The following is a 16,102-nucleotide window of genomic DNA, read 5'->3' as shown; positions in this document are numbered from 1 at the left end:
CTGATCTCTGCTCCCTGTCATCGGGAGCAGTGATCAGTGTAGTGACACTGCTAGCCCATCCCCCTACAGTTAGTAATCACTCCCCTAGTACTGACTTAACCCCTCCCAGCCCCCTAGTGGTTAACCCCTTCACTGCCAGTGTCATTTACACAGGAATCAGTGCATTTTTATAGCACTGATTGCTGTATAAATGACAATAGTCCCAAAAATGTGTCAAAAATGTCCGACATGTCCGCCATAATGTCGCAGTCACAATAAAAATCGCTGATCGCCGCCATTACTAGTAAAAAAAAAAAAAAAATATTAATAAAAATGCCATAAAACTATCCCCCATTTTGTAAACGCTATAACTTTTGCACAAACCAATCAATAAACGCTTATTGCGATTTTTTTTTTTTTACCAAAAATATGTAGAAGAATACATATCAGCCTAAACTGAGGAATAAAATGTTTTTTTTTATATATTTTTGGGGGATATTTATTATAGCAAAATGTAAAAAATAATGCGTTTTTTCTCAAAATCGTCGCTCTTATTTTGTTTATAGCGCAAAAAATAAAAATCGCAGAGGCAATCAAATACCACCAAAAGAAAGCTCTATTTGTGGGGAAAAAAGACACGTCGCACAACCGCGCAATTGTCAGATAAAGCGATGCAGTGCCGAATCGCAAAAAACGCTCTGGTCAGAAAGGGGATAAAATCTTCCGGGGCTGAAGCGGTTAAAGTATATAAAAAAAGTTTAAAACAAGTAAATATGATATATTTTCCTATTTACTAATGCTAGCAGCATAAGGATTAAAAATAGTGTTGATTTAGGAGAGTGAAGTTCCACTTTCACTAGTTCTGCTATATCAAGGTTCACAATTTCTGTCTTTTGGTTGACCTTCAGTCCCAGCTGAATGACAATCGATTTGTCTTCTCTTACATCAGACCTGAAATTTGCAGATTATGGAAAGAACAGTGGAATAGGGGTCACAAGGGACCTGTGGAAGCTGCAGACCCCTTCAGACGTTAAGAGGTGACAGTCCTCCGAGAGGAGGAGTTTCTATCCATCTTGGAGTGTGTACGTGTTTAATGAAGGGAAAAAAAAAAATGATTACAGGTCTTTCAGAAATTTCACTTTCACCTATTTTCTTTACTGTAATATTATTGTTCTTGCTTAGGAAATGATGTAGTTGTTGGAAGAGAATATGACAGAGAAGGAAAGGGGGAAGAAAATGAATAGCAATTTACATCTCCCATTTTCCGTAACTCCCAGAGGATGGCTTACGCAATCATTTGTAACTGTCGCTGGAAGCACACAAGAGGCTTGATAAGAAGTCGGGGTGGTTTGATGTAATGCGGAGCTTTGCTTTTTCATTATTTCTTGGTATTTATTATTGCACAGTTGCACATCCTAAGGAAATAATTTTAGCGGGAACCATTATTGAAGCGTAATGCTATTCACCGGCAGAATTACAAAACACGCTGTTAGAAACGCAGCTTTAATGACTGCATTGCTCACTGTCACAGGAAGCGCTCCTGTGGCTAATGTTTCTCTAACACTCTAGGGCTGTGACTTTAGTTTTTTTTTTAGTTGATGCTTTTATAGACGGTCTATATGATATATCATAAAAGACGCTTTAAAAAAAAAAATCACAGTTTAACAGCTTTATATTATCAGTTGCCAAAATTGTTTGCGACACTGTCTGGTCCACAGATGTTCTGCTTTCTCTGGGTGTAAATTATATTCTGGAACTGTCATCTTTGTCTAGCCTCGGACTGTGTGTACAGAGCGTCCTCCTTGGGTTGCATTTGTTTCCATGCTGCCTTACATTATGGAATTTGGAGAATAGGAAGATTGCTGACATCACATGACCAAAAGTCAAAGTCTGGGCTGCCATAACAACTTGGCCATTGTTATATGCCATGCTGCAAATAACAATGTAGGCCAGAGCATAATGCAGGTAAATGAATGGAAAGAAGGGGAAATTGGGACTTTTTAGGTGCAGAGTAAATTATCAAAATATAATTTCTATTTTGAAGAACAAAATAAAAAAATATTGATTAAAATACAACAATGGCTGGTACAGTTTATCACAATTTCATCAAAACAGCAATGCAAGATGGACTTCCCAACTTGTTTCGCCCATATGTCGGGGTACCCCCAAACCGGAGAGCATCCCCTGAAGAAGCCCGACATATGGGCGAAACATGTTGGGAAGTCCATCTTACATTGCAGTTTTGATGAAATTGTGATAAACTGTATATTTTATACATTATATTTGATATTTTGATAATTTTCTCTGCACCTAAAAAGTCCCAATTTTCCTTTCTTTCCATCTATTAACCTCAGGGATGTGGTGCTAAAGTCAATTTGGTGTGTTCGTGATCATCAAAAAAACTCAGGTAACGTTTTTACAATTTTTAACTTGGATTATGTGGTAAAAGGTCTCCTTTAGTGTGAACCTGACCTAAAATGTTTCTAAGGCACAACCGAAGTGCAGGTACCGCGTTAAAGTACCTCCTGTTAAGGTGGCCATGCACACCAAGCACCACCAAGGTTGACAAGCTTCAACTGAAAAAAAATCGAAGGAACTGGATGGAAAATTGTTGGCCGAACAGTGACTGCTCATGTGTTTGGACAACTGTGGTGGTCTGAACACAATAATCAGTAGGGGAATGGAGGGAGGTCCTCCGTCCACATTGTTTAGGTTGCAGATTGATCAAGAGAGATCTATGTGTGTGTTTCTAGCATTAGTGTTCAATTCAACATCTGTCTAAATCCTTGGATCCTGGACTGACGACGTACATGGGGCATTGACTTCTGCGCAAAGTGTTCTAAACCAGTTAAGGAGTGTGATATAGGGTTGTTGTAGACAGCATATATATGGCTGCACTCAGAGCACCTACACCCGCCTGCTGTTAGTAGCTATTTTGGACTTTGCATCTTATAGGGGTTTATTTACTAAAGGCAAATAAACTTTGCACTACAAGCGCATTGCAAGTGCACTTGGAAGTGCAGTCGCTGTAAATCTGAGGAGGACATGCAAGGAAAAGAAAAAACAGCATTTTTGCTTGTACATGATTGGATGATAGAAATCAGCAGAGCTTCCCCTCATTTCAGAGGTTCCCTTCAGATCTACAGTGACTGCACTTCCAAGTGTACAGTGGATTTGCCTTTAATAAATCAACCCCATAGTCTCTTTTTGTTACATGTGCATTTTGCTGTTTTGCTGAGTGTAGTGCAACCCAATAGATCATATTCTGTTCAGGTGCTTTGCTCTGTTCTTGGCAAAACAGCCAAAGTGCATCTTGATGCAAGCAGGTCTCAAGACACCTCGGAAAAGACATACAAGATCCCTAATTTAATGTAAATAAAATCAGAAACACTTGAATGCTTCATACTTTCTTTTTTTGTAATTGTTTGTCTCGACAACCTTGTCTTTGCTCTTGCAGCGCCTTTTGCTGAGATATTTACACAAGTTTCTGATAAGGTCATCATGCTTAGTTCTCGTGCATACTGGGGGTTCAGAATAGGTACATGAAGCTCAGATGTTGCAGGTGGAAGATAAAGATGAACTATTCAGCACAGATACTGGCAGCATGTTAAAGTCTATGCAAAGCTGCCCGCTGCTGGGGTTGAACCGTGCACCAAGCAGTACTAACCTATAGGGCAGTACATGCCCAGGGACAAATGTCAGGCGTGCAAGCAGTATTCATTCTGGCCTTTTGCCCCTAGGTACATACTGCCCTGAATGTTAGTAAAACTTGGTGCATCATTTAGTCCCAGCAACTGTCAACCTATCATGGTTTCCGCTTGGTAGTGTAGTACAACTTTTGTGTTTTAGGATGGGGTAAACCACCTACTGTATGAGCCAACAAGTCTAGATAAAGCCTGAAAGGGCTAGACCACAGTAATAATGTATCTAATGTCAGAGTTTTGGATGATGTGTGGAAGTGGTACCTCTGTTAGGTTTCTATTGCTGTCTGCACCCCCATGGGCACTTTCCTACTCTGTGTTTTGGTGACCATAAGACTAAGAATAAGAATTTGAGCAACAATCCAAAATACTAACTTGTCATCAGAATAGACATAGGATACATTTATTCCAGTGACCACTTTCTACGAGAGGATTTCCCTTATTTTGGAGATATTTCATCTTAATTCCTATTGTATCTACAGGACAGGAGATGATGGCTATTCTCCCCAGTGGGGTACAGACAAAAACCTGCAAACAAATCCACCCAGCACCAGACCCTCCTAACACCAGCTTGGGAGGGCTTCGCTTTTGGTATACAATATTCTAGTTCACAAAATCGAGAAAGCCAGCACTCCATGCAAAAACCTTTTTGATTTATTGTCTTCTTCACTAATCCTTTAATGTTCTCGCAGTGGTTTTTGAATGGACTGCTGGCCTTTTCTACATTATGAAAAAAACAAAAATTGATGGGTTTTAACATTACTTTTTCTATTCAAGGTTGGTTTTAGATAAACTTTAGAAAAAACATTTGGTTATGCTGCCTGGTAAAATTGCTGTTCTTCTCCATTCCAATTATTATTTTAGGATGTATATTGACCAGGGGTTTCTAAAATCTTTTTTGTTTCTCCTTTAGGTATACCCAGAGTTACAGATAACCAATGTTGTAGAAGCCAACCAGCCCGTCACCATTCAGAACTGGTGCAAGAAAGGGCGCAAGCAGTGCAAGAGCCACGTCCATATTGTGGTCCCATATCGGTGTTTGGGTGAGTAGCATTGATGGTGGCAATATCCTGGTATTACTTTATAGATCCACACAGATCAGAACCAAAGATGTAACTAAGTTCTGTAGGTAGCAATTAGACACACTGATTCATCAGTGAGGTCCTGTCTTGCATACTTGTAGAGATTAATGTGTAGAGTTAGGATCTGTCTCTTGTTTTACTGTGGTCTCTGTTCTCATTAGAGAGACTTCTTCTGTTACTTAGTTTCTCTGGAGTGCATTCTCCATATATATATTTGGAGAATATACATGGGGGAAGATATAGGTTCACATGCTTCCTGGAGGATTCGGCATACAAATGTGTGGTGGATGCACCCCAGAGATAGGAAAACAGGATATTCTGCTTAGTCCTAAACACAACTGTGCTCCAACGTTTCTCTATGCTCTACACATAAAGTAATCAATTAAACTGAAATAGAAAAATACTTCTTTATAGGTGATAATTTTTTTTTCTATATATCCACGTTTAACAGGCAGTAATGTCTCTATATGTAACTCAGTTCTTTCATGGAGATCAAAATCACACTATACCCACTGGTATAGGGTGTGTTTCAATGCTTAACAGGACTTGCAGTTAGTTTTTCTTTGATGCAACATTGCAAGTGTTCCTCCACCATCTGAAAAAGGAATTAGCCGGAAGAGTTGGACTTCTTAATTAAAAAGATCAAAAATGCTTTGCAATATCCACCAATCAATATCCACTGAGATGAGTTTGGAAAGCCATCAGCATCTTTGCACTTCTGACAACAAGTGCATTCGAGAATATCCTAAGACACGAGAGATGATCTTGTAGCATAATTCTGTTTTATTAAAAATTGTATGTTAAAATCAGGTATGGATTCATATGTGCACGTAAAACAGCAATTCAATATTTCCCTTGGCTCACAGCACTCGCCACAGGCTTCCTTTCAGCATAGATGCATCCTAAACTCATCTCGGTGGATATTACTAAGCATTTTTGACCTTATTTAAGAGGTCCAACTCTTCCGGTGAGTTCCTTTTTCATATGGCGGAGCAACACACAGAGATGGTTGTCCCAAAGAAAATCTGATCACTAATTAGTTAAGCATTGAAACATCTTGCATTGGTGGTGGTTATAATGTCTGATGTTGGTCTTCATAAAAGGATTGAGTTACATATAGAGACATTTTTGTATGTTTGGCCTTTGCTATGATGGTGGTATAAAGAAAACTATAGTTATGTAAAAATACGTAGTAGGATAAGATTTTTTCTATTTTAATGGTTTATGTGAAGAATGCAGAGTGCAATTGTTATTTTTTTTTTGGAATATATCTGGTACAATAATTTTTATTGTAAAAAAGTACAAGCATAACAATATAGCAACCTTTTTTTTTGTAATCTATCTTTTGGGATACTGATTTATTAGTATCTTCAAAACAGCAGCTTTATAATTCAGTTCTTTTGTTTTTGAGTTTTTCGTCTTTAGAATAGCGTGATAGTGAGTACCTGTATTGGTTATTGGCTCACTGCCAAAACCTGGTGGTCATCAGCTTATGAAGTTGAGACTCTGAGAACAATAAAAACCGAAAGAGGCTCTTACTGTACCTCACTGTATTCAGAACTGCAAAAAAAGAAATAAATTTTTGGCTAGTCAACATTAATTGAGGGCTAAACATCACTAAGCGGCCAGCCCCCCCCCCCCCCCCCCACCCCGCTCCATGCCACCCCACATAAATTGGAAGATTTGCTCTCTTTTCTTCACAATCTGTAAAAAATTATCGTGTTGATGGATTTTTAGGATGTTTTCTTAGCCCATCCCCACACGCTATGCTCTGGCTGTGTTGTCACACTAAAGCTGGCCATAGATGGATTAAAATTCAGCTGGTTCTGTAGGGACTTGCCAAATTTCAATCTTTGTTTAGCCATCACTGTTTAACAAGTCTTTGGATCAACCTCTATCGAATGGGAATGATGTAAAATGTTTTTAAGTCAGTGGCTACAGCCGCTGATCGGTGTATTCTGATGGCAGATAGTCCCGCTGTCAGAATACAAGGTCCTGGCGGGGAAGATTCCTCCTTACCCCTGACTTGTGTGTTAATGGAAAAACCTGCTCTTTTGTGTTTTTTCCGCTCCACTTTCTGGCTGAACGAAAAAAAAACTCCATCTAGGGCCAGCTTCAGTATAAAGCATCCAAATAGGACACATTTGTATTCAGGTGCCTAATACTCTACAAACTAGCCAAGAACACTGAGGGATTGCTACATTTAGGGTTCGACAAACTCCAAGAGGTAGAGGGCAGGTTGCTTTATTTTCAGATATATAACTAATTGACGCATAGTTGGGTCTGATCTGGCATTATCTGCAGGTCTTCAAAGTAGATCACTCTAACTCCTGACCAGTTGATTGAGGGGTCAGGTCCACACAAGTAACATTTGCATTAGGGTTTGTTCACATCATACCACACGTGATAATGCGTGTTACCCCATTGCACAGTAACACAATGTAGACAGATATTTATTGCGGGGCATTACCTTTCAATGTTAATTGCACTCCACATCTACAGTACATTGCAACTCATAGTTACATAGTTGGTAAGGCTGGAAAAAGACACCAGTCCATCCAATTCAACCTGTGATGAACTGGCAACTCACCTGCCTTATAGTGCAATACAACACAATACACATATCTTATGACTCAGGCTTTGTATTACACTAACCTAAATGGTTCATACATACTTGTTGTGGTCTATTAACATCTTTATGCTACTTTTTATTTCAAACTTTTATAAATTGAAAAAAAAAAATAACAAAGTGGTAGTATGATAAAAAAAATAACAATTTTGGAAATCTTTTTAGGCTTTTAGTCTTTTTTGTAGTGTTTATTTTTTAATAGGGAAATTATAAAGGTTTTGGGTCAGTTTTACTCTTTTAGGATTTTGTTTTTTAACTGATGTTTTATACCTCTTTTCTTACTTTACATATAACATAAAATTTTATAAATTAACATTTTAGTAAAAAAAAAAAAAAAGGTTTTCCCAGATCACTAGAGGTTATTGAAAGAGACAGCATTGCAGAGGTTGCCTACTTTAAGATTTGCTCTGTCAAACTGAAACCTCAGATACGAGTTACTGTAACGGGTCATTTGCTTTTACGTGTTTTGTAAATTTTAAAAGTAGCCTAAAACTACATAGCATAATATCTTCTAATGCTAAAAAAAAAAAAAAAAATCATTTTAGGTTTCTTTTTAGTTGTTACCATAATACAATAAGAACAAAGCTACTATAAGGCCTAATGCACACTGGACGTTTTTGGACGTTTTTACAGCTGCTGTTTTTGGCTTCAGACATTTTTCTCTACAGTCACTAAACTCCCCATCATGTTATCCTATGTGTCCATGTACACATAGGCTGTTATCAACTGTTTTTGGTTGGGGCGTTTTGTGGCTTTAAAAATGCTCTAACGTCAAAAAACACAGATAGATGCTCAAAAACGCGGCTCGCCAGTGGTTTTTGATCCAATAAAAAAAAATGCTAAATGCCAACATGGAAAAACGCTAAAAAAACGCTATTGCAAAAACATTGAAAAATGTTGAAAAACTCACTGCAAAGTTACTGGCGTTTTCATATTGTTATTTTAATGTCCAGTGTGCATGAGGCCTAACTGTGAACCTGTGCTTTGCCTCGAGGAGTAAGAAATGCTTCCCACTCCCTAGCAGTACATATTCTCCACTCTCCCATCTACCTGTTTTTCTGATGGGAGCATAGATAGAAGACAGGGAGGTGTTCTGTAGTCCAGCAGGGGAGAACTAATGGGGCTGAAAACACTGTTTGGGATTTAATACAGCAAAGGCTCTGCTGTCGACCTACTACGTGAAGTTAGGAGCTCATTGGATTTCTGGCAGTTCAATGGGTATTTTTCTACCCATGCCCAACTTTTAATGGAATAAAATATGGGGAGCTGTCTTTGTAATTTAGAGTACTGTATATTTTCTCCTTGCTCTGACATACACATTTAATAGAATGGGTTTGCTGGCCTTTGAAGGGATAGCGGCACTGTCACAAAACACTGGAACAAGATTGCTGCAGGAATGTAATATGTTTGATATTTACATATTAAAATACAATTATTTTGATGGTTTGGGTCCTGCTGGGGCACAATGCTGACATTAAACTCCCTCTATCTAGTTATTTGGACATATATTTTATGTTGGCTTTAAAACACCCTACTCAGAATATTGCTGGCAGCATGAAATCTGCATCCTTTATTATATGTCACTCTGATTTATCACAGCTGACTGTGTTTTACGACACCTTTGAAAATCTCCCATCATAATGTATGATTTATGCTGCAAAATTTAAAAATGATTCATATATGCCATTTACTTTGCCTGGATTCTGCCTGGGTGGCTGTAATTATTTTCAAAATCATTTTATGCTCAATAAAGTCAGTTTTAGTATAAAAATAATGATTATGATGAAGTAAAAATGATATTGCATTATTAGTTGGTTTTATTGTTGTTTTCATTTGGTGCATGTTTTTATCTTTTTCTAATGGAGACTTTGCTTGAGAATGTGGAAAAAGACCCAGATGTTGCAGGCCTCAGATGTACGCAATGATTTGTATGAAATTAATTGCAGATCAAATTTTAGTTTAGATTCAAGTAAATTTTGAATAGATACCCCCAAAAAATGATACAATTAGTGAAATGTAGGCGCTAATATGCTCTGTCATTCTTTTGTGCAATCAGAAGTGGTTGTGGACTACCTTCTGCCATTGAGATTATTGACAGTAACCAACTTTTTACTGTCAAATTATTTGAGTACAGACAATCTACTGATTTTCACAATAAAGAGTGTCCAACTGGGCTAATGGTGAATTCAGCTGCAGGCGATGGTTGTAGCGGTGGCAAGCAATACCTTCAAAAGATCAATCGAATAGAGCTGGGGCAGGAAGAATGGTGAGGTGGGTTAAGGGGTAAATGTGAGATCCCAGGAGAATAGCTACAATGCATCCAGAAAGTTTTCACAGCGCTTCACTTTTTCCACATTTTGTTATGTTACAGCCGTATTCCAAAATGGATCAAATTCATTAGCCCCCTCAAAATTCTACAAACAATATCCCATAATGACAACGTGAAAGACAAGTTTGTTTGAAATCTTTGCAAATGTATTAAAAATAAAATAAATAAATCGCATCAGAATTTACAGCCTTTGCTCAATACTTTGTTTAAGCACCTTTGGCATCAATTACAGCCTCAAGACTTTTTGAGTATGATGCTACAAGCTTGGCACACCTATTTTTGGGCAGTTTCTCCTATTCTTCTTTGCCTGTTGGAAGATAAACCTTTGCCCCAGTCTAAGATCCAGAACGCTCTGGAGCAGGTTTTCATCAAATATGTCTCTGTACATTACTGCATTTATCTTTTCCTCAATCCTGACTAGTCTCCCAGTTCCTGCCACTGAAAAACATCCTCACAGCATTATGCTGCCACCACCCTGCTTCACTGTAGGGATGGTATTGGCCAAGTGATGAGCGGTGCCTAGTTTCCTCCAGACATGACACTTGCCATTCAGGCCAAAGAGTTCAATCTTTGTTTCATCAGACCAGAGAATTTTGTTTCTCAGAGATTCCTTTGGGGGCCTTTTGGCAAAGTCCAAGTGGGCTGTCATGTGCCTTTTACAGAGGATTGACTTTCGTCTGGCCACTCCACCATATGGGGCTGATTGGTGGAATGCTGCAGAGATGGTTCTCCTCTCTCCACAGAGAAATGCCGGAGCTCTGTCAGAGTGACCATCGGGTTCTTGGTCACCTCCCTAACTAAGGCCCTTCTCCCCTGATTGCTCACTTTGGCTGGGGGGCCCACTCTAGGAAGAGTTCTGGTTGTTCCAAACCTTTTCCATTTACAGATGATGGAGGCCACTCTGCTCATTGGGACCTTCAATGCTGCAGACATTTTTCTGTACCCTTCCCCAGATCTGTGCCTCGATAGAATTCTGTCTCAGAGGTCTACAGACAATTCCTTGGACTTCCATGGCTTGCTTTGTTTTCTGACATTCAGTATTAACTGTGGGGCCTTATATAGACAGGTGTGTGCCTTTCCAAATCATGTCCAACCAATTCCAACCACACTCCAATCAAGTTGTAGAAACATCTCAAGCATGATCAGTGGAAACCGGATGCACCTGAGCCCAATTTTGAGTGTCATGGCCAAGGCTGTGAATACTTATATACATGTATTTTTTTTTTTTTCGTTTTTTTATTTTTAATAAATTTGCAAGAAAAAAAAATAAGATTCTAAACCAACTTCTTTCATGTTGTCATTATGGGGTATTGTTTGTATAGTTTTCAGGAAAATAATGAATTTAATCAATTTTGGAATAAGGCTGTAACATAAAATATGGAAAAGGTGAAGCGCTGTGATTACTTTCCGGATGCACTGTATATGCCAAAAGGGTAGTACAGAGTATAGGAAGCCTATCAACAAGTGTTCAAGGTTCCAGGAGGGACTAATTAAAGTCTGAGAAGGCAAGAAGTGATCTATCCATGGGTGCCATAACTCTGAATATTTTGGTATTCTATCGTTTAAAGTAGCCTCTATTTTCCAATTAATCATGGCCTCTGTTATTTCATAACAAACATTTCAAGCTAAATATCGATAGGAAGATGAAGTTGGTTATCACATCCAATCACCTGTATTTCCATAAAACCATGGAATCTAAGTTATTTTAGTCCCTCAAAAATTATGTACATGTGGAGCACCATAAAGTAGACACTAAGTACGTTATTGTGGATCCCACAAAATGTTGACTGCTTGCTTTTCTAAGAAGCAACAGCCTTTCTAAAACCTTTGCTCTCTTTACATGATTTTAAAGTGAACCTGTCATCAGTTCCACTGGAAGGCTAGTTTCACACTTGAGCTGAGTGGATTTGGTCATTTTGCAGGCGTTGTTTGTACAGACATTTTTGTATGTTTTAATTCAAGAGGATTTAATAGATGGAAAGTAAAAAAAAAATGACTGAAAGTCTGCTTTAAGCATTTCTCTACAATTTCCAAACTCCCTATATACTCCTTGAATGAAAAATCAAATACATTATTATTTATTGTATTAAGGTTTGAACGTGACACAGATTTAGTTGTTATTGAAGGTCTTTAAGGTAAACCAAGTGTCATTGCAAGAATATTGCTTTTTTGACAGAAGTGTAAGAGTAAAATAAAAAAATAAACTCTTTGTGTGATTATGCCACCATGCAGTGCACATTTACATAAACTTGTCTGCTTTAAGAAAATATTTAATGTTGGGGGTGGGGGTGTTTATGTAATCTTCAGGCCTAAATAGATTTTTTTAACCACTTCAGCCCCGGAAGATTTGACCCCTTTCCTGACCAGAGCACTTTTTACAATTTGGCACTGAGTCGCTTTAACTGACAATTGCGCGGTGATGCAATGCGGTAGCCAAAGGAAATTTGCTTCCTTTTTTTCCCACAAATAGACTTATTTTTTGGTGGTATTTGATTACCTCTGCATTTTTTATTTTTTGCGCTATAAACAAAAAAGAGCGACAATTTGGGAAAAAAAAAAACAAACAATTTTTTTACTTTTTTGCTGTAATAAATATCCCCCCAATGTAAAAAAACAAAAAAAAAAATTCTTCATCCGTTTAGGCCAATATGTATTCTTCTACACATTTTTGGTAAAAAATTGCAATAAGCGTATATTGATTGGTTTGCGCACATTTTATAGCGTCTACAAACTATGGGAAATATGGCATTTTTATTTTATTTAATTTTTTTTACTAGTAATGGCGGTGATCTGCGATTTTTAGTGGTATTGCGGCGGACAGATCAGACACTTTTGACACATTTTTGGGACCATTGACAGTTATAGGGCGATCAGTGCTATAAATATGCACTGATTACTGTGTAAATGTCACTGGCAGGGAAAGGGTTAACACTAGGGGGGGCGATCAAGGGGTTAACTGTGTGTTCCCTCACTGTGTTCTAACTGTGTGGGGATAGAACTAATTAGGATAGATGACAGATCGCTGTTCCTACTTTGTAGGAACTCACAATCTGTCTCCTCTCCTCTGACAGCACAGGGATTTGTGTGTTTACAGATCTTGGTGTTTGGTGCATGCTTTGACAACCATTTAGGATCACCTGCTATTTCCAGAGTGGAACTCACTAACTGTCATCACATTGAGTTACATGCTTAGGAACTTATTTATGTCGGTCTGAAATCTGGTGGACTAAAAGCGCTGTTATAACATATGACTGATGCAGCGATCCAACTGAACTTTCTTATGTTAATCTTTTGTATTAAACTTTTTTTTTTGTGACAAAATTAACATGGGTTATGACCCTACTTTACGATATCCACAAAAAAAAAAATGTAAAAATGCCTATAGTTCTACTTTAAGTCCAATGAGGTGCAAGCCAACTTCTTGATTTATTTCCCTAATTTACGTCTAAAAGGTTTATGAAGCTTCCAGAAGACAGCTTTGTGAAGTTCCAATGCTGTACCATCGGGTCTCAGCTCTTTCAAGTGCAGAGTAGATGCATCTCCTATACCCATCCCTCCCCTCCTCCTGCCCAGTCACAGAAGCCTTTCCATTATGTGAACACATTCACAAAATACCAAGGCCTCTGTTAATGTGCAGCAGAGGGGAGGGGCGGGCATAGCTGCTGCATGTGCTTCTCTCCTCTCAGAGCCCTAACCATAAACCTGTCAGCTGTAAATAAAAGCGAGGTGTCCAGAAGGTGGCATGTACCTCCTTGGACTTAACTCATACCCTGTTTCCCCAAAAATAAGACCTAGCGTGATTGTCGGTGATGGCTGCAATATAAGCCCTACCCCCCAAAAAAGCCCTACCCTGTTTCCCCAAAAATAAGCCCTACCCTGAAAATAAGACCTACAAGGACTTTAACTAGAGCTAATATGGGGGGTAAGGATTATATTGCAGCCATCACCGACAATCACGCTAGGTCTTATTTTCGGGGAAACAGGGTACCATAGCTACACATTAATCAAAGTGGCTGAATTCCTAGAATTCAGCTTTAAGATTAAATGAATTTATTTCATGGCTGACCAAACCCAAATGACAGCTAATACCTCCGTGTTTTAACTTTTCCTGGTAACCACTTGCCGATCATATGCCACAGTTGTACTGCGACAGAATGGCACGGCTGGGTGAAACGACGTTATGTGCGCCCCCTGCTCGCCCACGGAGCTGATTTGAGTGCCTGGTGGTCGCGATCACCGCCGGGCTCCTGCGATCGCTCGGAGCACACAGAGAACCAAGATCTGTGTGTGTAAACACACAGTTTCCAGTTCTCTGAGGGGAGAATTGACAGGTCGTCTGTTCATACATCTCTTTCCCTACACAGTCCCCCCCCCCCTCTTCGGTTAGAACACACAATAGGGAACACATTAACCCCTCAATTGCCCCCTAGTGGTTATTCCCTTCACTGCCAGTGACATTTTTACATTAATCAATGCATTTTTATAGCACTGATTGCTGTAAAAATGCCAATGGTCCCAAAAATGTGTCAAAATTGTCCGAAGTGTCACAGTTCCGATAAAAATTGCAGATGGCCACCATTACTAATGAAAAAAAAAATTAATAATAAAAATGCCGTAAAACTATGCCCTATTTTGTAGACACTATAATTTTTGCACAAACCAATCAATATACGCTTATTGCAATTTTTTTTACCAAAAATATGTAGAAGAATACATATCGGCCTAAACTGAGGAAAAAAATAGCTTTTTTTATATATTTTTGGGGGATATTTATTATAGCAAAAAGTAAAAGAATGCATTTTTTTTTTTCAAAATTGACACTCTTTTTTTGTTTATAGTGCAAAAAAAAAAAAAAACGCAGAGGTGATCAAATACCACCAAAAGAAATCTCTATTTGTGAGGAAAAAAAAGGACGTCAATTTTGTTTGGGTGCAACGTCGCACGACCGCACAATTGTGAGTTAAAGCAACACGGTGCCGAATCCCAAAAAGTGCTCTGGTCAGGAATGGGGTAAAATATTCCGGGGCTGAAGCGGTTAAAGCTAAATTCCAGGATAAGCTTGACCTGCAGCGGAGTAGCAGACAAGAGTGGCCACACCAAAAAGTCCACAGTGTATATATAAATTAAAGAATAAGTATTCTTTTTCCTCCCAGTTCCTTTTGAAATATTTTATTTAAGATCCATCAGATTACAAAAAAACGTTCGGTCATTCGTAAGAACAAAGGTCCAAGACCAGCAGTATAGTCAATGCAAACCTCCTCCACAAATAATATTTTTAATGGCACACAAAATTTCTCCAGCAACTTAGCTCAATAGAAAACACAGTTTCTCAAGCAGATTACAATAATGTTCAGTCCATTATAAGAGCATGAGAGTAAGAGTTATTACAAAAGATCCCCCGCCATCCATATAGTCAGTTCAAACCTTCTCCACAGATAATGACTTTTAATGACGACCATAGTTATACTAACTCCCTCGCTCAATGGAAAGCAGTTTTGGGCACCTTTGGTCAGCAATTTTTCCAGCTCCTTTACTTAATGAACCTTTCTTGCATGTGCCAGGTATAATAATTACAGCCGCTCGTTGAATGACTAAACATTTATTGTTATATGTGAAAATATGACAAAAGGTAAAACCTTTTTTTTTTACATTTTTTTTTTTTTTTAGTTTTGGGTGTAGTGGGGAGGCATAAGAACATATGTCAGTTTTTACTGCTGTCGGGGTGCCGCTGTTAGGAGATTCGCCCTATTTGTTCTGTTTACCATTATTGACCCTACATTTTGGGCTGTCCCCAGAAAAGTAAGAGGGAAAATTTTCCAATGGGGACACTAGTTCTAATGATCTGGGGGTTCCCAAGGAATTCCCCTAATTTGCAGGGATTTGCTTCCTCTTTGGCTATGGGACAAGAAGTGAAGGTATATCTCCCCAATGAGGCAGATGGGGGAAAAAAAATCTGACGTGTTTATAACCCTCCTTTGCTCTATCCAAAATGAAAAAAACATTTTTGCCTATAGTTCTACTTTAAATATAATAATCCAAATGAACTGAGAATGGGGAAAGATCATGATCCCATGATTCTTTGATCCTAGACTCCTTGGTTCTTGACTTCTTTCTTAATATGTACAGTGTTGTTGATGTTGGTGCATTGAAATGGGCCATCATCACAAAGATTTGCATTCATGGGGACAACACAGAAAAACCGTGGCTGGTGGCTGCTTACCAGGGTACTACTAGATATTTAGATACTGTAAAGACATTTCTTGATTTAGATTTGATAATAGAGCTCTTTTGACTTGGGCCTTAAAGCTGAACTGCAGCTTTTGATACTTTATATAGTTTGGGCCAAGCTGGCCCAAACAAGCTATGTCCTTCACTAACATGT

General features: G+C 38.5%; 1 protein-coding gene across 4 annotated transcripts in view; it reads left to right on the top strand.

Annotated features, from left to right (window-relative positions):
• APP (amyloid beta precursor protein) overlaps positions 1-16,102 on the top strand; it is a 356,861-nt gene that overhangs the window by 146,624 nt on the left and 194,135 nt on the right. For all 4 annotated transcript variants that reach the window (XM_073617084.1, XM_073617083.1, XM_073617086.1 and 1 more), the window contains exon 3: positions 4,594-4,723. In XM_073617084.1, the coding sequence (XP_073473185.1) occupies positions 4,594-4,723 (130 nt within the window). The remainder of the gene's footprint in view (positions 1-4,593; positions 4,724-16,102) is intronic.

Source organism: Aquarana catesbeiana, linkage group LG02 (assembly GCF_042186555.1).
Source record: "Aquarana catesbeiana isolate 2022-GZ linkage group LG02, ASM4218655v1, whole genome shotgun sequence".
In the NCBI taxonomy this organism is placed as follows: Eukaryota; Metazoa; Chordata; class Amphibia; order Anura; family Ranidae; genus Aquarana; species Aquarana catesbeiana.
Note: the sequence above shows the minus strand (reverse complement) of the source record. Positions and strands in the feature narration are given on the sequence as shown.